The sequence below is a fragment of the Gigantopelta aegis genome, chromosome 6 (assembly GCF_016097555.1).
Source record: "Gigantopelta aegis isolate Gae_Host chromosome 6, Gae_host_genome, whole genome shotgun sequence".
Classification (NCBI taxonomy): Eukaryota; Metazoa; Mollusca; class Gastropoda; order Neomphalida; family Peltospiridae; genus Gigantopelta; species Gigantopelta aegis.
Genome location: NC_054704.1, coordinates 85,411,952 through 85,427,293, shown reverse-complemented (window position 1 = coordinate 85,427,293; position 15,342 = coordinate 85,411,952). Strand labels below are relative to the sequence as shown.

The following is a 15,342-nucleotide window of genomic DNA, read 5'->3' as shown; positions in this document are numbered from 1 at the left end:
CAATAGTTTTCGACACTTTAATTAGATAATTGTATATCAACCAAGATAAAATCGATACAAAAACAAAACAAGAATGAATGAATTAATGAATGTTTAACGACATCACGGCAGGAACAACAAAACAAGAAGAGAGAAGAAGAAAACAAAACAAACCAAAACCGGCTTCGGTGGCGCAGTGGTTAAGCATTCGGGCTACAGGCTGGTAGGTACAGGGTTCACAGCCCAGAACCGGCTCCAACCCAGAACAATTTCTTAAGGATTCAATGGGTAAGGTGTAAGGCCACTACAACTTTTTCTCTCTCACTAACCACTAACCAACTAACAACTAACCCACTGTCCTGGGCAGACAGCCCAGATGGCTGAGGTGTGTGCCCAGGGCAGCGTGCTTAAAACTTAATTGGATATAAGCACGAAATTAAGTTGAAATGAAATGAAAAAAATATATAGTGAGTAGTTATTATCTGAGGACTTTTTAATGTTGTCATGACTTAATTATCTCAAAGTGACACACTCAACACAATGTATTTACGGTTATATGGCGTCAGACATATGGTTAAGGACCACAGTTATTGAGAGAGGAAACCCGCTGTCGCCATCCATGGGCTACTCTTTTCGATTAGCAGCAAGGGATCTTTTATATGCACCATCCCACAGACAGGGTAGTACATACCACGGCCTTTGATATACCAGTCGTGGTGCATTGGCTGGAACGAGAAATAGCCCAATGGGACCACCAATGGGGATCGATCCCACACCGACCGCGCATCGAGAGACTATTCAAGGACCACGATTACACATTTAACACATTTTTATCTTACCAGTATCACAGTATGTGTACTTAATGTGTTTTGGGTTATTTGTAATAGCTGAAACTTCATTTTATTTATTATTATATAAATATCAATAAATATCAAAATTGGCAGGTAGAGTCAAGTTGAGGCTAATAGTTAAAGTTAAAGTTTGTTTTGTTTAACGACACCACTAGAGCACATTGATGTATTAATAATCGGCTATTGGATGTCAAACATGGTAATTTTGACACAGTCATAGAAAAGAAACCCGCTATATTTTCCCATTAGTACCGAGGGATCTTTTACATGCACCATCACAGAGACAGGATAGCACATCCCACATCGCGCATCAGACGTGCGCTTTACCACTGGGCTACATCCCTCCCCTTGGAGTTAATAGAGACAATAGGGGGACTAGGGACACCTTGTATATGTAACGATTAATATCTTAAAGAAGAAAATGTATTCAACATACAATATAGGAGAGGACACGCTGTGAACAGTCTCTGGAAGCGTGATCAGTTCACCCTGATTCGGTATTCCCCGTAACAACCACTGTGTATAACGAAGCGGCTAGGACATGGGAGAGATCCTGAGGGACATCGACTTTCTTGGAAGAATCGTAGAATAACAAAGTCGCCTACACATACGTCATACCTCCCAGTTCGAGATGACTAGTGCAGAGAGCGACGTCTTGTAGGAACTTGAACCTTAGTAAGACAACACAGTATAACACCAGGACAGATTTTGTCATCAGGTTATGGTATATGTTCATATTCTTTGAACTTTGTTTTGTACAAAGATAGCACAGGTTATGCTGCTAACGTTTTGAATTTATATATTGATCCTTGGAGATGTCTTGTATAAAGATACATCTTCTGGACTCTTAACGTCTAGGATTTGATTTGTTTGTATAACTAACCCCGGACTCTTGTGTTGTCTGGAGACACGACACTAGGGATACTGATGGTGATATTATTGTTTAAAGATGATCTGAATGACTTCCTCAATATATTTATTAAGTTCTTCCATTCCGACCAGTAATTAACGAACTCTGGCGATACTTACCGCAACCTAAATATATTTATCGAAACCTGGTGATATTTATCGAAACCTGGTGGCATTAACGAAACCTGATGATATTTATCAAAACGTGGTGATATTTATCGAAACTTGGTGATATTTAACGAAACCCCTAGTGATATTTATCAAAACCTGGTGATATTTATATAAACCTGGTGCTATTTATTTAAAACGTGGTGATATTTAATGAAATCTGGTGATATTTATGGAAATCTGATGATATTTATCGAAACCTGGTGATATTTAACGAAACCTAGTGATATTTATTGAAAGGTGGTGATATTTAACAAAACCTGGTGATATTTTTCGAAACCTGGTGAGATTTATATAAAACTGGTGCTATTTATTCCAATTCCAAATTGTTTAGCGTGCACATTCAAAGCAAGCTGTTGTAGCGCACCCGTCATGGGCACAAGTACTGGCCTCGGCCGGTTCCTCCGTCCAGGACATTTATTAAAACGTGGTGATATTTAACGAAACCTGGTGATATTTATCGGTACCTTGTGATATTTATTGAAACCTGGTGATATTTATCGAAACCTGGTGATATTTAACGAAACCTGGTGATATTTATGGAAACCTTGTGATATTTATTGAAACCTGGTGATATTTAACGAAACCTTGTGATATTTATTGAAACCTGGTGATATTTATCGGGGCGGGATCTAGCTCAGTCGGTAAAGCACTTGTCCGAGTTGCTTTTCTAATTTATTTTTTCGGTCACACCCCCGTGCCACACGACTGGTATATCAAATGCCATGGTTTGTGCTACCCTGTCTGTGGTAAATTCATATAAAAGATCTCTTGTTGCTACTGGAAACATGTAGTGTGTTTCTTCTATCACAACGTTCACAAATTACCAAATGTTTGACATAAATAGCCGATGATTGATAAATCAATGTACTCTAGTAGTGTCGTTAAACATAACAAACATGAATTGAACTTTGAGGTGTTTTTTATCTATTCTGTTTGAGGGAAAAATGCAATAAAGCCATTGTTCTGTTAAATTAAAATAGTAACATCATACGACATCAAAGATCGGAACATCACCATTTCTGACAATTCCACTACACTCCACACCCAATAACCCCCAGTTCAACAGGAGAGCCGATGAAAAACATACTCCTTTAATTCCAGTGTAAAAACCAGATGAACGCCATAGAATGAGAAACGGCGACGAAGATAAGTTTTTAAAAAAGCCTACAAATGAGCAGTGTAACGAAAGCCAGAGACCAAAAAAGGACACAACTCTTCACAAAAGACTGTCAAGAGCGAGACGTTGATTAGCAGATGCCTAAAGGAAAGTTAGATGTCGCGACAGAGTTTAGAAATTAAACGCTATAGGCGAATACAAAGCAGAAACCAGTAACCAGACAAATTGTGATCTGCAATAGGTCAAAGAAAATGTAATTTTATTTCTACTAGATATTGAAAAATGACTTCGATTGTTATGTATTTACCGCTTGGAGACGTGTATAATTAATGAACAAAATAGTATGCGGATCGCATAGTAACCACGCACTGCACCGCTAGTTTTAAGGTGACATGTGGACGTATGCGTACGCGAGCATATGTGCGGCATAATAATATGAATCACACACAGAGAGAAAGAAAGAAATAGAGATAAATGAGAGAGAATGAGAGGAGAGAGAAGGATAGAATGAGAGAGAAGTTGAGAGAGAAGGCCAGAGTGAGAGAGAGAGAGAGAGAGAGAGAGAGAGAGAGAGAGAGAGAGAGAGAGAGAGAGGAGAGAGAGAGAGAGGGGGGTAATGAGAGAGAGAAAGGATAGTGAGAAGGAATGATATATATCTCTCTCTCTCTCTCTGTGTGTGTGTGTGTGTGTGTGTGTGTGTGTGATTGAGAGGTAGAGAATGATAGAGATAGAGAGAGAAGGAGAGGACACACACAGATAGAGGAGAGAGAGAGAGAGAGAGAGAGAGAGAGAGAGAGAGAGAGAGAGAGAGAGAGAGAGAGAGAGAGAGAGAGAGAGAGAGAGAGAGAGAGAGAGAGAGAGAGAGAGAGAGAGAGAGAGAGAGAGAGAAAGAGAGCTGAGCTAAGACAGAAACGCAAAAACGAAGATACAGAGCAACGTATAGCATATCAAGTGAGCACAATATTGAAATTAATCAAATATAAAAAAGAACCCCGGAAAACAACATTGACAGATGAACGGACGGATAGGCGAGGATCACACCACCATTTGTTTTCAGTGAATGAACAGACGAAGTCTTAGGAGACTTTATTATCAGAACCAGTCTCGTTATCTCGAGGCTTCATTACAGGTTGTCGTGCTACAGACACAATGTATGTGTTTGTGAGGACAAAATTCACGTTGCTTGACCGGGCACTCGTGAAATATTTATTCAGTCACAAAGTTTTTTTGTTCTCTCTTTTGCATGGCATTACGATTTTAATCAACTAGGATTTTAATCAACAGGAAGTTAACTCGCACAACAAAGCCGATCATGATGTTAGATTAATCAGAACATCACGACATTCGGTGTTGCCGGTTTGTTCATCTGCCGTACGCTGTTACAACGACGTAGGATAATTACAATGGTAAGTAATGTCGCATACTAAGAAAGACACACGAAAAAGAAAATTTGCAAGTGCAAGATAAAAATAGGAACACTGGGAAACTAAGCTGAAACTAATCAAAGGATTTGGCGGTCATAATTAGTTTGAATAGCGCTGACGAGAAGTCAATACTTTCAACACAGGCTGACAAAGAAATGATGTTTCCCAAACGAAGGCCATTATTTAATCTACTGACACAGAAAGGTGCAGTAATTTGAGTTGACGTTCAAGTCAAATTCCAGTCTTTTTGCTCCATTTAGCTGAATCCTCTGTAATGAGAGCCTCGCCAATTTAAAGAAGAACCTGGATGTAAATTCCACTTCAGTGGATTTGATTAGAGTACGTCCCATTGGTTCTTCAGTTCACGTTTTTTTAACAATGGTTGGTCAGATTTACCAGACAATGACTTTGTTGTAGTGGGGGAAGATACTGAATTTTAGTTTTGAACTAAGATGCGACTGACACTAATCTTGATATTTTGATTGCATTCAATAAAGGTTCCGACGGGTCTTAAAGACAGGGATTAAATATCTGTAATAAAACAACAACAAAAACCCTCAACACCCCCACCACCCATAAGAAAGCACCACCAACAAATATAAGTCCTCTCAAACCAAACCAAACCAAACCAAAACACAAACCAAACCAAACCAAACTCACAAACAAATAAATGAATAATCAATCAATCAAACAAACAAATAATCAAACAAACAACAACACCCCCCCCCCCCCCCGAAAAAAAAAAAAAGAGAAAAAAAAGAGAGAGAAAAAAAGAGAAGAAATCATGAAAACACCCAAAACAAAAAAATGCAATAAAGTACATTATGGCTGTTATACTAGTATTATATAAGCCTCGTTGAAATAACCTAGTAACGTACAGCTAGAAGATGCTGTCACGACAAACAGAAGCTACATACAAGAAATCATATTAATCAGGTCGGCAAATGCACTGGACCACCGAACATCACGAAAAATTCCTCTTCAACCAAATGGCAACGATTCGCCTTGACCATACGGTAATTAATGACACAAAGTTGAAATGTTTGACCCATTTGACATGGAAAACAAAATAAATACATGTATTTAAGCCACTGAAAGGGTCAATAACACTAGATACAACTTACAATTCCGTGATTTTGCTCAGTCGATAGACCATTCCACCGATTTGTTATAGTTCAGGTGTCGGATAGATTATGTAACCGTTTGTTCATATCCGAAGATAGAAAATGGCTTATCCAAAATGTTAGCCACTTGCAAATTTTATTAGCCATTTTATCCAATGGCTAATTTGGCTACCGACAGCGTGAGCCATGCCTTGGGTCGTAGGATCTAATCTCCTCTGCGGACCAACAAATGGGCATATCAAAGGCCGTGCTATGCGTTATCCTGTCTATCGGAAAAGAAAAGCCCAACCCAGATCCGTTTCTGCTAATGGAAAAATGTAGCAGGTTTCTAAAATGACCAAATGTTTGTTATCCAATAGCCGATAATGGGTTAATCAATGTCCTCTAGTGGTGACATTAACGAAAACAAAACAAATGCATTTGTAGTCATTTCGTTGCCGTGTCACAGGTTAGTTACAATAACACGTCTTTTTAATCTTTGATTGCTTTATTTCACCATTAAGCGACCCGAAATACCAGTCATAAATTTAAAGCTGAAGTTTGTTTTGTTTAACGACATCACTAAAGCATATTGATTTATACATCATCGACTATTGGATGGCAATTCTGATGTATAGACTTAGAGGAAACCAGCAACATTTTACATTGGCAGCAAGGGATCTTTTATATCCATTTTGCCTTTAATAAACCAGTCGTCATGGATTTAAAATAAGTGAATGTTAAATCATAAAGCTATTATTTTGGACGGACAAGCAACAAGGGGTCTTCTAAAGTTTGTCTTGTTTAACGACACCACTAGAGCACAATGATTTTTTTTAACTATCGGCTATTGGGTGTGAAACATTTGGTAATTTTGACAAATAGTCTTAGAGAGGAAACCCACTATATTTTTCCATTTAGTAGCAAGGGATCTTTTATATGCACCATCCCATGACCTTTGATATACCAGTCGTGGTGTACTGGCTGGAACGAAACATAGTCAAATGAGACAACTGACGGGGATCGATCCCAAACCGACCGCGATTCAAGCGAACACTTTACCACTGGGCTACCTTCCACCCCCAAAGAGGTCTTCTAAATGCACATATTATATGCTATAACATACCAGTGGATCTGTGTTAGAATGGAAATAACCCAGTAGGTTTACAGGAGAAATCAATCAAGCGAAATTTCGCATTCCAGACGGAAGTTCTTCAGCTGTGCCAAATCGTGGTTACAGATAATGCATTTAAAGTACCTAGGCTACAATAGGCTGTCGTTGCCTGCTACATCATTATCTTTTATTCGCTAATGTTCTATTTTCAATACAAAATAATTTATTTCTTGGACAAATTGTCTTTTAATACAAAACACGTCATTTAACTTCGCTCTTTCCAATATTGTCTTCAGTACAAAAGGCGTTATTTTACGCTGCTCTTTGACATAGTGGTTTTTTTTTCTATCTCGTCTTCACCCTAACGGTTAAACACAATGACGGCTATCAGCTCAAATGAAGCAGATGAACGCGCGCGCTACATAACTGGAACGCCAATATCCAGTCTATTTTAATAATACCGGAGCTTAAGAACCACTTGGATCTGCTTGTTTTAATTCAGGGGAAGAATTACACATATTTTACATTTCATAGCTGAATACCATCGATTCATACGACAGTCCTCTCGAGTCACTTTTACCGTCACTGTCACTTACTCCAGACAAAAGATGCCCATGATGTGACCAAATCGTCCGGCCGTATTTATTGTGCCCTCTGGGCTAACATCTCTTTCTTTCTGAGGACAATTTTCTTTCAAAGATCACCAATCAATGCATCTAGAACGAGTTCGTCAACAGGTCATAAGAGTATTTTAACGCATGCGTGATAGTTACTCATATTCTATTATTGAAGGAGTCGGTGGAATATGTTTGATTTTGCAGTCACCCCAGGACCGTTACACACTTGACGGTTATAAAGACAGTCTTGGCGGTAACAAGTGGTGTACAAACTGGGGCCGTCGTGTGTGGAGACTTCCCCGAACATCCATTATACTTTGACCAATCGTTTATGGCTGTCATCGCCTCAAGCATATGCTTAGGATGAAACTCCCGCAGCAGTAATTGGCATGTTGGGTTCTTTCCCATCAGTGCACTTGCAGAGATCCCCAAATTGCTGTTTGGCGTTGGGGGAAATTACGCACGCGACTCTGCAACGCTGGAGCGAGTAGCGTCTAACAGAAGAAGCGCGTGCTAGAATTGTTGATGCTAGTAATCCAAGAATGATCCTGGATTGGTTTAATGTTGGACTACTTCAGACTAAATGGGTGGCTTATTGCGCAGTAATCCGTGCAGTAAAAAATACTAGATCGTTGATGTTCCCGTAACGACAAAGTTAATCATACTACAACTGTATCTGCTACAACTACTACTATTACGGCCATGTCTTTTGTTTTTATTACTACTACTAAAATGAAGGACTAAATTTAATAACTGCCAATAAATAAATGAATGAATGAATGAATGTTTAATGACACCCCAGCACGAAAAATACATCGGCTATTGGGTATCAAACTGTGGTAACCAATAAATAAATTAAATTTAATAAATAAATGAATAAATAAAATAAATAAATAAATAAATAAATATTCAACCAAACAACAAAGCAATCAATCAACCAACCAGCCAACCAAACCAGTCAATAAATAAATCAATCAGTCAGACCAACCGACCGACCGACCGACCGATCGATCAATCAATCAACCAATCACTTAAACATATTTAATATAAAAAATAAGTTTTGTTACATCACGACCGGCCTCGGTGGCGTCGTGGCAGGCCATCGGTCTACAGGCTGGTAGGTACTGGGTTCGGATCCCAGTCGAGGCATGGGATTTTTAATCGAGATACCGACTCCAAACCCTGAGTGAGTGCTCCGCAAGGCTCAATGGGTAGGTGTAAACCACTTGCACCGACCAGTGATCCATAACTGGTTCAACAAAGGCCATGGTTTGTGCTATCCTGCCTGTGGGAAGCGCAAATAAAAGATCCCTTGCTGCCAATCGGAAGAGTAGCCCATGTAGTGGCGACAGCAGGTTTCCTCTCAAAATCTGTGTGGTCCTTAACCATATGTCTGACGCCATATAACCGTAAATAAAATGTGTTGAGTGCGTCGTTAAATAAAACACTTCTTTCTTTCTTTCTTTGTTACATCACCAAAATCACTATTTACGAACAGCTAATAACACGGCCCCCGTTACACCATCTCTCTGCTCACATCACTAGTATTAGGTTTAACGTTAGGTAAAAGGAAGGAAACATTCTGAACATGGACATGAATGCATTAACAATCAAACGGTTTTGTTAAAGAAAAACGTCTCAGCTCACTTATATTACACAATACCACAAGTGTGCAAGTAGAAAAGTCACCGTGTATGCTAACGACGGGAAGCTACTCCTAATGTTTCGACCTAAGCCAAGACAAACCCAGTGGTTGTAATAATTTAATGTTACGAGTTTCCATTACGGAAATAATTTACTTTTGAAGTGGGGCATTCGCTCTAAACCAACAATGTTGGCATTTATGAGAACATATGTGATTGAAACAAACCACGCGGTTCCATTATACCCCTCGTAAACTGGGGGAAACAGATGTGATACTTAGCCATTCATTGAACATTTCCCTGGTTAAGTATTCTATGAGGGGATGTCTCTGCGAACACAAGCAGGTTTTAGTTTAAACAAAACACATGCCTACTGTGTAGCGTAGAGTAAGAAGTAAAATTATCTAGATGAAGCTGCCTGTTAACGAGAAGTGATATCAAGAAGATATAAAGAAAATAACATTAGAGGTACTTCATCCCCAAAACGTAGGTTCTGCTTCCGAGGAGATGAACAATATATGTTAATCTACCCTCTGGGAAGGAAATGTTTGTTTTTATTAACGACACTACTAGAGACACATTGATTTATTAATCATCGGCTAATGGATGTCAAACATATAGTAATTTTGACATATAATCTTGGAGAGGAAACCCGCTGCAGTTTTTTATTAGTAATGACGGACCTTTTATATGCACCATCCTACAAACAGGATAGCACTTACCACGTCATTTGATATATGCACTAGCTAGAACGAGAAATACTCAGGGAATACACCAAAACATTTTAAAGCATGTAGTAAAAGCCGTAACGTACACAATTATCAATTTGCCATTAGTATATTAAATAACGTTTCTGCCGAAGACCGATTCCAAAAGAAATTATGATAGAGTAAAGATTGTATGCAAACACGACTCGCTGTCAGGTACTTTGTTTACTCGTTATAAACCATCATATATGGTTCCAACTCAGTCTGAAGGAGGACTGCCACATCATACCGCGCAATGGATGCCAAAAAACTGCCTACAGCTTCAGTAGACAAATGGATGTCTAAACACACACACACACACACACACACACACACACACACACACACACACACACACACACACACACACACACAGAGATATGATATTTGAAGCATTTAACAAAAATAGAGCTCAGATTACTTTGCGGGTGGAGCACATTTGTCATCAACCGTATTTGGTGACTCACAGGTTAATCCATATCCTACACGGTTATATATGTCACGAATCCATACTTTCTCGTACATTCTCCACTAAGTAACCGTTTTTGAACCATCTTTTATTTTCGACAGTTTTTGTTTAAGATATTACAATTTGCCCAGTATTTTGACAGATGTCACGTGACATCATCATAACGCTTAGACACAAGCTGGATAATGGAATACGACAAACATATTAAAAGACAATTTTCTTCTTTATGAAAACAACCACATAGCAGAGCACCCACGTTTCGGGTCACATCCGAATAATAGACGCACGCGATCTTAACATCGAGATCATTTCAAACATCAATACAGGGTTGATGAAAACTGACAGTCAATTTTCATTTTACATTATACAATTATTAAATGACCTCAGAAAAGAATTGTAGCGAACATTGCTGGAGTTGTAACCTTGAGAGTATTTACATTATTTATCCATTTAGGGCAGACCATCCGGGTTATTTTTTCTTTCTATGACACGCCATTTGTCGATATCCTTTAGATGATGTCGTTAATCCCAGAGAACATAAAACATATTAACTCGCCTCCAGGAGAGAACGACGGAACGCTTTCACTGCACACTTGAGCTCGTATTTTCCGTTGAGAAACGATGCTATCAGATGGGGGAACGTTGCAATAACTGCAGTCCATAATGTAAAGTTACATTTTGCGTTTTTTAAATTGAGAATTTGTATGTTAACAGTAATATCGCAGGCAATAACACGAATCAATGCATACGAGTGTTTGCACCAATACATACTTAAATGTACTCAATTCCACACATACACACACACACACACACACACACGCGCGCGCACACGCACACACACACAGAGAGAGAGAGAGAGAGAGAGAGAGAGAGAGAGAGAGAGAGAGACACACACACACACACACACACACACACACACACACACACACACACACACACAGACAGACAGAGACAGACAGGCACCATATGGTGTCACCGGATATAACAAAATAAATATTACCAGGAGTAGATTATGCAAACACTAATTTGGATGACGTGCAGGAAAAAAATATATGAAAAATTAATTAATTAATTAGAATATCAAAAATTAATTATTTAATTAATTAAAATATCCCAAATTAGTTAATTGAAATACTGAAAGTAAAAAAAAAAGTATTAAAAGACTTTTTGAATTGATTGGGTTATTTCTCGCTCTCGCCAGTGCACCACGATTGGTATATCAAAGGCCATGGTATGTGCTATTCTGTCTGCGCATATAAAAGATCCCTTGCTACTAATGGAAGCATGTAGCGCATTTCCTCTCTGAGACTATAAGTAAAACAATTACCATATTTTGGCATCAAATAGCCGATGATTAACAAATCAATGTGTTCTAATGGTGTCGTTAAAAAACCCCCAAAACGTTATAATAGACCCCTTGCTACTAATACAAAAATGTAGCGGGTTTCCTTTCTAAGACTATATGTCTAAAATTACCAAATGTTTGACATCCACCATCTAATGTACTTTAGTAGTGTCGTTAAATAAAACAAACTTTAACTTTTTGTTTTGAATTGATCAGACGTACCTTTCTGAATGTGTAGAACTGTTTCATTCCGTACTGGTCTGAGTTGAGCTTCTTCAGATACGGGTCCTCGTGGTCGGACCCGTTGTGGAAGGAGAAACTCGTCTTGTCGCCCATCTTCCCCTTCAGAATGTCGTCAATCTTCTTCTCATTGTCCTCCACCGAGCCTACACTGGCGTCATCCGCCGGCACGCTGTGCCACAGCTGCTTGTCGAACGTCCTGGCGTCATCCCCCTGCTCCTGGATCGCTATGGAGTGCTCGTCCCTCGATGCGTCATTCCTCTTCATCTGAATGATGACAGCGGCCACGATGATCGACACCACAACAGTGAGTCCCCCTACTGCCCCGGCGATGATGATGTACATGAGATTCTCCTTGCCCGCCGTATCCGCAAGGGAGGTATTCGCTGGAAAGAAGTTGATGATGAGGTTGTTCTGAGTCACGAGCGGAGGGCCGCCGTTGTCGTGCACGGCGACGGTGAGGATGATGGAAGGCGGGTCGGATTTGTTGAGCTTTCGTGTTAACATTATCTCACCGGTGTCGGCATTTATACGAAACGCATCTTTCACATTTCCGTTTGTGATAGAATATGACACAACTCCGTTTTTACCTTCATCCTCATCTGCAGCTTGAAGCTGGGTAACTATACTGCCAGGTTCTGCATCCATCGGAACGCTGATGGTGTGGTTCCTTTCGTTTGGAAACAGAAAATACGGGACGTGGCTGTTGGCCTCGACGACGTTGACGATGACTCGAGCCGTGGAGGTTAAAGATGGCGACCCGTTGTCCTTCACCAGAACAGCCAGCGTGTACCTATCCATGACGTCTCGGTGTAACTTCCGGTCTGTTCGGATCACTCCGTCAGAAAATACAACGAAAGGAAGAACGTTTCCATCGACCTGCATCAGAAATTCGCACTCGGCGTTTTTGCCTATATCATCATCAGTGGCGAAAAGCTGACCCACAAAACTACCTGGAAACATGTCTTCCGAAACATTGAACACGAGCGTAGAATCCACGAAGATGGGCCTGTTATCGTTACGATCCATAATGTTGACGATCACCGTGGCTGTGCTAGTCAGCGGTTTCTCCCCCTCGTCTCGAACCCTGACGGTGAAGGTCATCTCAGAAACAGTCTCCCTGTCGAAGTTAGCATTGGCTACTATATCTCCAGTATCGTGGTCTATTCTAAACATTCCACCATTGTCCATGTTCAGAAAGTACACAGGGATGGCGTTCTGTCCTATATCATTATCCACAGCATAGACAGTCCCAACCAAATCACCGATCTGGTTGTTTTCTAAGAGATTAAATACATACGTGTCTTTCTGAAACACTGGCGGATTGTCGTTCTCATCAGTAACACGAACAAGAAGCCCTGCAGTAGTTTCTAGACTCGGAGATCCCGAATCATAGCAGGAAACTGATATATTCAGTTCCTCATTTAGCTCTCGATCAAGCTTCTTTTTCAGCTGAATAATATAACCTCGTCGTTCCAAGACGTGCAGAGAAAATTGATCGTTGGTGCTCCGGCACGCTACAATTCCATTGCGACCTTCATCCTTATCAATGACTCTGATGTGGGCGACCACCGTACCAACCCTGGACCCTTCTGACATGAGAATCATGTCTCCAACGCCTGAGGACACTGGACTGATGTGGACCCGAGGAGGATTGTTTCCCATGTCCTCGACGTGAAACAGCACTATGGCCTGCGACTCTAGAGGAGGGTCACCGTGATCGAATGCTTCAATGATAGTCTCAAAATGTTCTCCTGCTTCATACTGCAGCTGACCTATCACACTGAGTCGACCCGTCCGATCGTCCAGCGCGAAAAACTTCACAACCTCGCTGCTGCGTTCAGGACTGAAACGATAGCTGATGTTTCCATTCAAACCAATATCCTTATCTGTTGCCGTGACACTGCCGAAGATGTGCTTTATTTCAGTGTTCTCAGGAATATTGAAGTCGTACATGTTTTGCGAGAACATGGGGGCATTATCGTTCTCGTCCAGGACAACGACATTGACTGTGAGATTGCCTATAAGTGGCGGTTCTCCTCCGTCCATGGCGTATATGAAGAGCTGGTATCGGTCCCGCTTCTCTCTGTCCAGAGTCCGCCTCACCACGACTCTGAGACTGGATGTTCCATCTGGCCTCCCCTCAACCTTCAGCGCAAACTCGTCAGAATCAGACCTCAGTTCATAACTCTTTACCGAGTTATTGGGACCCTTGTCCCTGTCTTTAGCACCTTCTATTCTGAAAGACGTCCCAGATGTTGCTGCCTCTGAGACATGCAACGTGATATGATCTTTTGGGAACTGTGGATTGTTGTCATTGCGGTCTTCGATGGTCACCTTAACAGTGACGATCTGGAAAAATGACGTCATTGATGATGTAACTGTTACATCAAAAGATATTACACACACCGTGTAAAAGGCACATACTTTTTCCCTGTCGATCACAGCAGTTGTGTATATATCGCCTGTCCCCATGTTAATACTGAATAGAGAGGTGGCTTTGGGGTTGTCGAGATCCAGGAAGTTGTAACGTAGACTGCTGAATTCCTCCTGAGACACGTACTGCGACAGGCCGCTGTCGCTGGCGATGCTGCCCACGTAGCTCCCAGAGTTCTCCTCTTCCAGGATCTTGAAGTCCACCACCAAACCTTGTCCGTGTGTCTTGTGTAAGAGTGGAAGCAGCAGGAAAACAAGCCAAGCACCGAGAGACATCTCAGGTCTCATAGCTGAGAAGAAAGAGACGGCCATTGTCACGGCAGTAGATGCAGGTGTCGATGGTATATTTTACGCATTGTCAGCTCAGGATTCTGAAAATAGAAAAATACAAATAATAATGAATAATAATAGCAGTAGTAGTATTAGTAGCAGCATTAGTAGTAGTAGTTTTAGCAGCAGCAGCAGCAGCAGTAGTAGTAGTCAGTTTGTATATACTTACACACAAACATACACTCATACAATCACAGTGTGTCGTCATATGAATTGCGCTTGTATTAAATACAAATTCATAACTGTCTGTCTCGCATGCTACATTGTCATTAGTGTATTACATTTAAAATCAAATTCTGCAGTGAATATAAATATGAAAATGAAATAAAATGGAAACGAAATGTGTTGTTAATAATAATAATAATAATATTGTTATTGTTATTGTTATTATTATAATATGGATAAGGATTATTATTAATATTTTTTCTTGTTTACTAAAGTTTCCACATAACGGGAGCCAATTACGAACCCAGTATTAACTCCCTACAGCTTAGGCGTGTACTATTTATTTGCAATAAAACGAGTAACAAAAATGGTACTGACCAAATAATGACCCCGTTGTAAGATCTGTACGATATAAATGGTGATTAGAAACCTTGTAATGATGGGGATGATAATAATAATGTGTCGAAATTAAGACCTCGATGACGCAGTAAATAACTGATAAATACTAGAATGGGGACATTAATGTCCGCGCTGAATGGAACCAAAGGCATTCTCGAGTGGACTTATTGAATTGCCCATCCACAGCCAAATTTTATGAGCACGGTCGCAACAACAATGCATATTAACGCTTTCCGCGATTTCATATAACCTGAAGAAAATAGCCGCCAGTGAAGATAATTGGC

General features: G+C 40.3%; 1 protein-coding gene across 1 annotated transcript in view; it reads right to left on the bottom strand.

Annotated features, from left to right (window-relative positions):
- Positions 1–14,530, bottom strand: part of LOC121375979 (protocadherin beta-9-like) — a 29,624-nt gene extending 15,094 nt beyond the window's left edge. Inside the window, exon 1 of the mRNA XM_041503726.1 lies at positions 11,711–14,530. Within this exon, the coding sequence (XP_041359660.1) occupies positions 11,711–14,476 (2,766 nt within the window). The 5' untranslated portion in view covers positions 14,477–14,530. The remainder of the gene's footprint in view (positions 1–11,710) is intronic.
- Between the last annotated feature and the right edge of the window lie 812 nt (positions 14,531–15,342).